Below are 10,302 nucleotides of genomic sequence, written 5' to 3' on the forward strand. Positions count from 1 at the left end.
AGATCAGTTGAAAGAATGAGGTACAAAATAAACATTTTTATGATTGTTTAAATATAATGAAATGATCCAAGTGCAAGAATGTTTGGGGTGATTGCACATTTATTTATTTATTTATTTATGTTTTTACTTTGAGTGTGTGTCTCACAAACTATATTATATTATATTATATTATATTATATTATATTATATTATATTATATTATATTATATTATTAAGGTACAATGCAATCGTTTATGTACACATTTAATGTATTTACAAATACTGAAAGTTAAAATAAGCTAAAGTATAATGTACACCGGTATGTATTTTGTCCGCTCGCAGCACCCGTACCGTAAGTGCACCAATACACGCGCATAAAATGCGCTTTTTCGGGGCGCGGTTCAGAAACGATGTTGTGTCGATTTTCTCCCTGCCAAATTATTACTTCTTTGCTTGAAATCACTACTACTCCTAACCCCTCTCCACACTCAACACTACATTTAACGATACTAGTGGAGTAATAATCTGGCGGGGTCGGATCTCTGACAAACACATAGGATTTAATAACTGCACGGATCGTAGACACGCAGCTCTACATCAAGATGAAAGGCGCACTTAAGGTCGTTCTTTTCCGGTTGTTCACTTTCGGTAAGTTTGGTTTTCAGCATACAGCTGGAACACTTTCGGTTTCGTTTTACCATACGCTGCAAATGCGCACTTTCCCCTTATTTTATTCATAATATCACGATTGACAAATACATAATTGTTTTATATTTGAAAATAAAATGGTCACTGAGTCACTGATGTTACTATACTGTTTTTCTTTCACATTAAATAAAACATTATTCCAATTATTCTTGCATGTTAAATATTTTTCTGTAACTCTCTACATGCTAACATTACTAAAGAAGTGCACAAAATACAGCCCTTTTTGTTAGTTTTATGCTATTTATTTATTATATGTGTTTATGCAGCTGGAGATCTCACGATCAGCAGCATCAGAACCGCAGACTCTGGAGAATATAAACTAGAGATCAGCAGCACAGAAGGACCCACAGAGATCACATTCCCTGTCAGTGGTATGTCTTTGCGTTGTGCTGCAGCTCTTGTTTTTCTGATCTGCTGCTGCAAGAAATCCAAACCAAAATTCGACTGCACGTATCGTACGGAAGATTCATGTTATATAGGTAAAAAAAAAGCAGTTTGATCTCAGCAGCACTTTTCAGCATCACAGTGTGATGTGCCTTCATTACTATGCTGGTATTAAAGATGTTTCTTATTGAACGGCTTTTCCTGTAGCTCAAATAGTAGAGCATGGCGCTAGCATGCTAAGATCACGTGTGACGAAGAAAGGTTTACAGTAAAGTAAAATCTGTTACTATAGTTAACTTTATGGAAACATGTAAAGAGTGAAGTAAAGAGCCAAGTTTTTTTAAATAGAGAGACATGTTTTGATTCATGATGAAGTAGATATTTGAAGTAGTTCGCTCTTTGTTGTATATGTATATATATGTATGTATATATGTATATTTCTAGCATTAATGTAAACTGATCGCAATCATGACATCTTTAAGCAGCAGTTCGGTCAACCTTTCGTACGACACGTGCGTACACCACTTCATCCTTCTGTTTGACTTCCTGAAAGAAAAAACAGAGACAAAAGAGTTTACTGGAGTTAATGTGCTTGATTCCTAAGATTCAGTCTCATACGGTAGTCTTCATCCTCATAAGTTCAAAAGTTTAATTCGGGTTATTTGGATGGTTTTAGTAATGCTGTCCTGCAAGAATCGAAGCAATCGTCATCTCTGTTTCCTCATACACGAGAGAAGTGACCGCTCTGTTAGTCGAAACAAAGGATGTTTCCTTTCGGTTCTGTTTTCTTTTAAAGTTTTGCATTTGTATAAAACCCTTTTGACTGTCAATATTTGAAAAACTATTTTTTCATTGACTGTTTTTATATATAATTTTTTTTTTTAAATTTGCATATTTCCAACTCAGGTTTTCTAAAATTTACAGACATATTTTAATGGGTTTTTTTTTTCTGTTTCAACGAATGTATCTGTTATCTGAGAGCAAAGTTCTTGCACACCTTCTTGTTTGTCTTCGAATCGAATCTATTTATTATTAATTAAATTATTATTTCTTATTTATGGAAACTCCGCCTTTCCGCCTCAAAGTAAAAAAAAAAAAAGTAGTATCTAAATAAAACGTGATTTTAGTTCTTGCCATTAATTTATTCCTTTATTTATTTGTTTTTTGTGTGCAAATGGTCTGAACAGTTATCCAGTTATATTTTAGTGTTCAAAATAAGTTTCTACCATTCGTGGATATATCTATGCACACTCACTCACGTTTTATGCTAATGTTTTTTAGATATATTTTTTTCCTCTATGCATGGAAGTTCTCCAGGGTATGTCACAATTAATCAGAACATTATAGACCCAAAAAAAGAAAGTGTGGGCACTTACGGGACTAAAACATCTAATTGCCAGTGTTTTAATGATTTTTAAAGCCCAAGAAACAGATAAATGATCTTACCGCTTTCTGTGTGTTTCTTTTGAGGAACAATTGATCGACGTAAGTGATCTCTTCTGTATGAGTCTGAACTGTTTGAAAATATAAATAGAGGCATTAAATCACCTTGCCTTTTTATTACAGCATACCCCTATTTTCGCAGATGTAGCATCATTATCTAACACTTGCCTTCGTGATCAGTTTTTCTATGTTTCTTGCAGATGCAGAAGATCCCGACTGCAGCTAAAGTTAACAGAGATCCAACAACGGCAGCAGAGGTCAGCACTATCTGAAGTGACGAGTCTGGAGGAGGGTTCTGGACTTCTGGAAGGAAAGAGAGACATCAGTGTGAGTAAATGAGGCTGATCTATAGCTAACATAAAGAGTATTATCAGCACAGCTGACAAACTGGCCTTTACATGCTTCTGTGTTACGATGCTTCAAAAGATGCAATCGCATCAAGTTCGAATGCATCGGAGTAGCGCATGCTTGTTAAAAATCTGTACCAAACATCAGCATGATCACAAAAGTTTGCCATTTATTGTGATAATATGTAACTCATTTTTACGTGCCTTTTTCAAAGAGAAATGGCCACTGAGTAGCACTAAAAAAAACGTGTTCAATGCGTGAACCCTGGCACATTTTTATTACGTTGACAGGTAAGTATTGCTATGTTTTCATTATGTTGCTTTAGCTACATATTGTGACTAAAGTTTATCGCTAAATGTTAATCCTGATAGTGTTAACAAATGCAAAACTGATATCAAAAGGCTTTTGTTAATGCAGTCGTGTCGTTTCTACTTCCTTTGAACTGTTTTGTCTAACCGTTTTACACCGGGATCAAGCTATTCAGTTCTATGCTGTTTTACGTGAAAAACCATAGATATGAGAAGCTGGATATGTGTGATATATAACGTTCAGCGTCGTATCAATACTGTTAGTCATAACCTGACATTCTTAATGTAATTGTGCGAAAATTACACTTTATTGATGGAAACTGAAAAGGTGTCCGACTTTTACTGCTGTGTTCATTTCTTTTAAAAAGTGGCAGTAATATGTACTTGTTGATACATATTTCATATCTCGCCAAAAAGTGCACCAAGGTACGTTTATGCCATGAGATATTTGTCAATCAAGCTCATGTCAAGACCTCTTCAAGCAGTCAATGGAGGAACTGTGTGAGCATGATGCATTTTTATGAGTGTAAGCGTAACTATCTGACTGTGTTTGCATGACATTGTTTGGAGCGAGCTATATGCGTTTGATATTAAAAATCATAACTGCATGATAGGTTTGACTAATTATTTATGACATGACATATGATCAGAAGACAATAAAGTCAGTTTAGTGACATTTTTAATGAAGGCGTTAGTTACGTGTATTAATATTTAAAATGGGATTGCGTCACAGAGATATTTTTTTGAAGCATATAACAATGTGAGGGTGATTACTCGCCATAAACAGTGACTGAGAATCTGTGTTGAGCCTCTGAACTGCTGTTTTTGATGGATACTTCGTAAACTCCAGAGTCTGTGCCTGTGGTGTTCGTGATGGTCAGAGATCCGGTCTGATTGTCCAGCTTCAGTCTGTCTCGAAATCTCCCGTCATGAATGTCAGGTGTGTTTGAGATGCCAGCCTCTCGATTGATTTTAGCTATGACTGACCTGTTCTCTCCAAACCTCCACAGAATCTGATCAGCCTTCTGTATCTGAGTGAGAGTAATGTTTAGAGCGACCGAATCTCCTTCGGTCACCGACACTGACTTCACTGCATCTGTATCAGCGAGCACACCTGACGAACAAACACCTTCTCAGTCAAGTATAATAATGTTAACGTTTAATTTAACCAAGCTTTAGGTTCAGAACAGTCAAAAAACGCTAGGTTTGAAAGGTAGACGCTAACGGCGGCCACGACCCCTAAAAATGTTTCTAACTTACCAGCATGATGGCAAAAACACAGCCACGATAAGACTTGAAACACTTCTAACATCTCCGGGGTTTGAAATGCTGTACCTCGGGGAGGTGAAAAAGAAGATCTGAGAGCGCCGTGGACTAAAGTAGTCAGGAAGAAAAAAAAAAATCTACTTCTGTCTTTGTGTCTGAGCTGAGCTGAGCGTGCAGTGTGTTGAACTGTAGTCAAGTTTCACAACTAAGCTGTTTCTTCACTGTGTTTCAGTACACAGACGTTATAAACAGCTGGAAAGATTAACTTAATTTAGAGTTCAGGTGTGGTTTCATGGCCTCCACAAAGTGTGAGTTAAAGGGACGTAAGTGGTTTAAATTGTGCATACTGCCCTAATGAAAGCCAAATTTAAACACTTTTATTTTTACAGTACAGGTCCTCGTTATAAACCCTTGAACGTGGCCAATTTTATGTCATTAACCCATTTCATGTCATGATTTTGTGACGCTATTCCCAGGAATATGTGAATATGGGCCTAAATGTTGGACGAAGAAACAGTAGATTTGAACTTAGCCAAAGTGATTGTTTGGTTTTTTTCATTGACGTAAATCAAATTTGTAACTGTATACATTTTTCATGGTGTTGAAATCTGATTAAAAGTTTTTTGTTTTTTGTCTTATCTTTTCATGTTAGTTGTGTTGTCAGGTGTGTTTGCTGATAGAGGTCAATCATAGCTAAAATCGAGAGGCTGGCATCTGATATTGATGATGGTGGATTCAGACACAGAGAATTACAGGTCTAATATATGCAGTCTTTCAGTGGTGAAGTGAAAATAGTTCAACCGGATCTGGAAGGAATAGTCAATACTTGCTGCTCAGGAAGTAAAATGCAATTTCTGCCTCTAGTAGTTTTATTCTTCTTCACCACTTGGGGTAAAAAAAAACTACGCAATTATTATGTTTCCAAAATTTCTGGAAAGTTTCAGAAATTATCCGCCTTTTTCAACACTCTCAACCTTATAGAGGAAGATTGTAACAAATCTCTAACTCCATTAAATTAATAACCTTTTTTCAGTTCTTATTTTTATAAACTATGTCCAATCTTTTCCCCAAACATTGCTTTGAGCATCAAAAACCATTTAGATTTTCAAAAAATATTTTTATTCCCCACAAAAGTTTGGCTTTGACTTTTCCAATTTGGCGTCTCACCAGAAGGTGGCGCTCGCAGCTTTATTCATTCATTTTAAAAGCGCTTGTCCATAGAGTAATATTACGATAAGTAATATAGTTCAAAATAAATCTTACTACTGGAGTATCAAAAGATTATTAAACGGCAAGCTTTTTCATTTCATGTTCGTGACCTAGGTTGAATGCTTTTGTAAGGAAAAAAAATTCTCACTCTACAACCATGTATGTGGACGAGTGTGTCAGCGTTTGAGGCATTTTTTTGAAACTCTGGGAAAAAATGCAATCTTTTCGTCCCCCGTGCTTTCCTGTCGTGTCTCCAGTTTTCAATTTGGGCTGTTGAACATTTCAATTCAGTGTTAAAGTTTGTAAAAGACAGAATTTAGCCAAATATAGAGTCAGTATGCTGCTCCGAATGACTAGAATTAGAATGAGGGAATTTAATTTAATTTAATTAATATTAATTTTTATGGTACAGAAATTACACAGTTCACCTTCTCTAATAAATGTCATGGTAAAATGTTCATTGTGTAGGAATGTGTCGCTCTGTTTTATTCTGTTCTTTTATTCCATTCTGTTGGTCATCTCTCCTGTGGTGAGCGTTTACATTTAGTCTGGGACTGGGCTTAAAGGAATAGTTCTCCCAAAAATGAAAATTATGTCAATTATGTACAAATTTGTATGAATTTACTCATTTTGCCAGACACAAAGGAAGACTTTTTGAAGAAAGTTTGTAACCAGTTTGTAACCTTCTATGGAAGTCAATGGTGACCCAAAAAAGCCTGGTTACAGTCTTTCTTCAAAATAGCTTGTCACTGTCGTGGGGATCAGTGTTTGCTTCAGTTGGGCCCTTGACCTTTAACTTCTTGTGTTAGATCTCGCTCTGTAACACCGCGTGTGATTTGAGAAGATCAAGAGATGAGTGCAGTCGCCTTACCATCTGATCTTCTCAATCTTGATCTTCTCAACAGCAACTTCAAAAGTCCTTGACGCTTGACTCGGATGCTGTACTCGGACACAACACTATTTAGGAATGCTTCTCACAATCTCTTTTTAAATGATCTTTGCCTTAGCCAGTCTATTTCGTTTTGTTGATTTTTCAATGTTTTTAAACTTTTTTTTTCAGCAGACAAAACATGTCTAGCATTTTTATATATATATTTTTTATTTCAGCATACAGAACAGTGCTAGAGTGATTCTTCGCTCACTGTTACTTGAAAGCAGATCTTTTTGATATTTTATTTTAAGTATCTGTGATTAATCAGCTTTTTATGTAGTTTTGCTCCACAATAAAAAAAAATTTAATCCTGCCTTGCAGAGAGGTAATTTATTTTTGTGAACACTAGAGAGCGCCGGTCTTAAAAACTCAACTATAAAAACAGGCTTGTTTTTTTGAAAGAGGTTTTATCATAGGGTGATCAGTCACATGACATTATAACTGGTTGGTGTTTGTCATGCTGCACTGTATATACCAGGCTGGTGGTCGACAACAGGTGGTCCAGCAATAATATCTACCCATTCAGTTTCACGCGCAACATTCGAAAAGCTTTTCAAGTATACTCAACCTAAAAAGAAAGCTCAAAGTAACAACTTTACATGCAACCACAGCGAACTGTAGAAATGCATCAGAATACATTTTTAGGAATCCTGCGCTACATATTTTTGCATATTTATGTCGCCCTGCCGCAACTGTTTTTGGACTTTCCCACTGGACCAATGTTTGCCGGGATGCCATTAATTGTCTTTATTTTAGTTAGAAACTCCCCAATATCGTAAATCGTGCACTGAATTTGTTCTTCTTAAAACACACTTGCTGACCTAAGTGTAATATCAAGAATGATAGAACTTCTCAGAAATATCTTCTAAGTGTTGCTAAATAATTTCTGCTAAAACTAACACTTCTTATCCGAAGGATCACTGTATATAAAGTCATAAATAGATATGTCATAGATGCATATGCCACTGAATATTAATATTTTACTTCACGATAAAAGTTTCACAAAAAGAGAAATGCAAATTGTGGACGGCCTTTCTCGTGTATTCACAGGAACACACTTTTCACGTCTCAAGACACACAAACATGCACATTAACCACAAACATTCAGCATTAGCCACATTCTCATGCACTAACTGTCTACCCAACAGATGAAACCACATTTCATCCGCTTCTAAAAATCAGGCCTTTTTGAGTGACTTGAGTCTGTCTGTACACAGTACTGCAAAAAGTCACCAGCACTGGACCAATGTTTGACAAGTGAAATAACAAGTAACTGTTATTTTTACACACAGGCTGCCGCTACACAGTTCGTGTAAGCATGAACACCTACTGACTGTGCTCAGAACATTATTAACGAGGAAACATTCAACTAATAAATGTAATTAATGTCTGTATACAACACTAGAGTATACACATCATCCTCCAGCTTAGCTCTCTGAAAGAACACACAAAAAAACACAAGCTGTTATAGAGCCAACAATATTCATAAGCAATGGAAGGTTAAGTAAAACAATAGATTAATAATAAAGCAGTTCTTACTGAATTCTGTGCTTTTCTTTGTTTCCTGCAGATGCAGAAGATCCCGACAGCAACAAGAAACAGCAGAGATCCAGCAGCAGCAGAGATCAGAGCTATCAGAAAGACTGGAGAACCTACAGGAGAACCTGCAGGAGGAACCTACAGGAGGACCAGCAGGAGGAACTGATGGATGAAGGAGGAGTTGGAGGAGCTGGTTTTGAAACAGTCATTATTGTAAGTAAATGAATAGAAGAAAAAGTAAGTGCACAAAGCACTAAATATGTGTTGTGATGTAATTTAATCTGGAAAGGTTATTGTAACGATAAACTCATTATTTAATTTATAAATTCATTAAACGCTTTCCATCCTGTCTCTTGATAATCTTAATTAAACGCTTGGTTTTGGCTGTGGTAAATGTGGATAGCAAGCAACCTGTCAAACAGTCATATATGACACAACAGCTCTTAATTAAAGAAGCAGTCTAGTGTGTGTTAACCGAGACTAGCAATTTGTAACGTGCATATATATAGTACAATCATCTCTATGTCAAATAATCAAGTGCAATCTGATTTTTATTTGTGTGATAAAACGTTTACATTAGCACTTTTTTTGGCAGTAGTAGAATTATTTTAATAAATATTCCAAATTTGTTGCATATAATAGTTAGTTGTAATACTCACCATAGACAGTAACATTGAATCTGTGTTTATCATATGATTTGCTTAGACTTATTCCAGCTTCATAAAGTCCAGAGTCTGTGTTTCTGGTGTTCATGATGGTCAGAGATCCAGTCTCATCCAGCTTCAGTCTGTCTCTGAATCTCTCATCATCTGCACAGATATCACTGGTCTCTCCATTGATTTCAGCTATAAGACTCCCCTCAGTTCCGAATCTCCACTTAATCTCATCATTTGTCTGTAGTTCAGTAACATTAATCTTCAGAGTGACTGAATCTCCCTCCTTCACTGACACTGACTTCACATCAACACCAAACACACCTGAAGAACAAACAGAAACAGTCTCTCAGTCACATAATACTAAAGTCACGTTTAATAAAGTTTTAACTAAAATTAGCCATAGATTTGAAATGATTACAAACTTTAAAAAGTTATAAAGACTAAAACAGCAGTGCGGAAAATAAGATACTTGAATTCTAAATTTTAATGTTTAGTATCGTTATGAGCTAGTAAATAATGTTTAATATGAATAATATTGATTAAACCTGAATCCTGATGATATCTTCTAGTCATATCTACTGACTGATTTAAATAATGTTATATTGTAGTAACTGCTACCGTAACAAACTAAAGAAAAATCAAATGTGTATAACTTACCAACCAGATGACAAAAGCAGAAAAAAACAAGTGCGTTTTCTTTAAACATTTTCTTCCAGCAGCTCTGGGGAGTTTAAGAATAGCTGAGGGTGTTGTGGTCTCTAGCAAAGACATGCAGAAAAAAAACGTTGTCTACTTCTGTCTTTTTGTCTCGGACGAGTGAGCATGCGTGTAACGTGTCGAAGGAAGTCTAGTTTTTATATGAGCTGTGTCGTTGTTTTTTAACTGTACTGATATTACAATTCACAAACATACAAGTCTTCAAATTGATTCATCTAATTCTATTGTTTAGAAATGTCATTTCTCACGAAATAAAATATTATTCCGTTTCGAAATGACTCTAAGTGGGCAGGGCAGTTCAAAGTAGGTGGGGCTAAAGCTCAAACGATGATTGGTTGGTTTATTGCAGCAATAGAAAGAAATAATGACATGTGTTTGTGTTGGTTGACACGTTTTGGGGCGCGGGGTTTGTAGAGAACTTGTGTTTGAAGGCAGGGGGTGTGGTCTAATTCAGTCAGGAGGAAGTCATCTTTACTGCAGGCTCTCCCAGGTCAAACTCGACCGAAGCTCTTTCAGACCCCTGAACTGTTAAAGAAAACGTTTCACACGTTTGCTTTTTGCCGTTTCTGCCATTGATCTTTAATTAACTTAAGTTTCACTATAAACAAGTAAAAAGATGATTTTCAGTGTTTTATTTACTCGCTTATAGCTCAATATACTAATTAAAAATGAACACATATTATGAATTCAAATATCTGTGTTTTGTATGTTTTGCCCATTTGTGTTTGTCACTAATTATCAGTAAACTTCAAGGAGGTTTCTGACAGAGTTTAGGCCTAGTACTAGACTAAAATGGCCATCTGAACCAGATTAA

At 35.9% G+C, this 10,302-nt stretch overlaps 1 protein-coding gene and 1 long non-coding RNA gene across 2 annotated transcripts; one reads left to right on the forward strand and one right to left on the reverse strand.

The window, feature by feature from the left end:
• The first annotated feature begins 474 nt into the window (after positions 1 to 474).
• Positions 475 to 8,326, forward strand: LOC122327584. The gene is made up of 4 exons (XR_006247660.1): positions 475 to 627; positions 954 to 1,058; positions 2,715 to 2,841; positions 8,147 to 8,326. It is a non-coding gene; the product is annotated as an uncharacterized LOC122327584 (long non-coding RNA).
• Positions 1,066 to 4,748, reverse strand: LOC122327542. The gene is made up of 5 exons (XM_043222982.1): positions 4,431 to 4,748; positions 3,949 to 4,284; positions 2,683 to 2,817; positions 2,518 to 2,585; positions 1,066 to 1,617 (listed from the first exon to the last, which is right to left on the reverse strand). Exons 1-5 carry the CDS (start codon positions 4,480 to 4,482, stop codon positions 1,549 to 1,551), a joined length of 660 nt encoding a protein of 219 aa, XP_043078917.1. The 5' UTR covers positions 4,483 to 4,748; the 3' UTR covers positions 1,066 to 1,548.
• Positions 8,327 to 10,302: the final 1,976 nt, after the last annotated feature.

Source organism: Puntigrus tetrazona, chromosome 22 (assembly GCF_018831695.1).
Source record: "Puntigrus tetrazona isolate hp1 chromosome 22, ASM1883169v1, whole genome shotgun sequence".
In the NCBI taxonomy this organism is placed as follows: Eukaryota; Metazoa; Chordata; class Actinopteri; order Cypriniformes; family Cyprinidae; genus Puntigrus; species Puntigrus tetrazona.

Coding starts and splice junctions, on each gene's coding strand:
- LOC122327542 (XM_043222982.1), bottom strand. CDS start 4,482: ATGTTAGAAGTGTTTCAAGTCTTATCGTGGCTGTGTTTTTGCCATCAT. Junction 2,818..3,948: donor ATTCTCAGTCACTGTTTATG/GCGAGTAATCAC, acceptor CTTTCCTTCCAG/AAGTCCAGAACCCTCCTCCA. Junction 1,618..2,517: donor AAAGAAACACACAGAAAGCG/GTAAGATCATTT, acceptor TTTTTCTTTCAG/GAAGTCAAACAGAAGGATGA.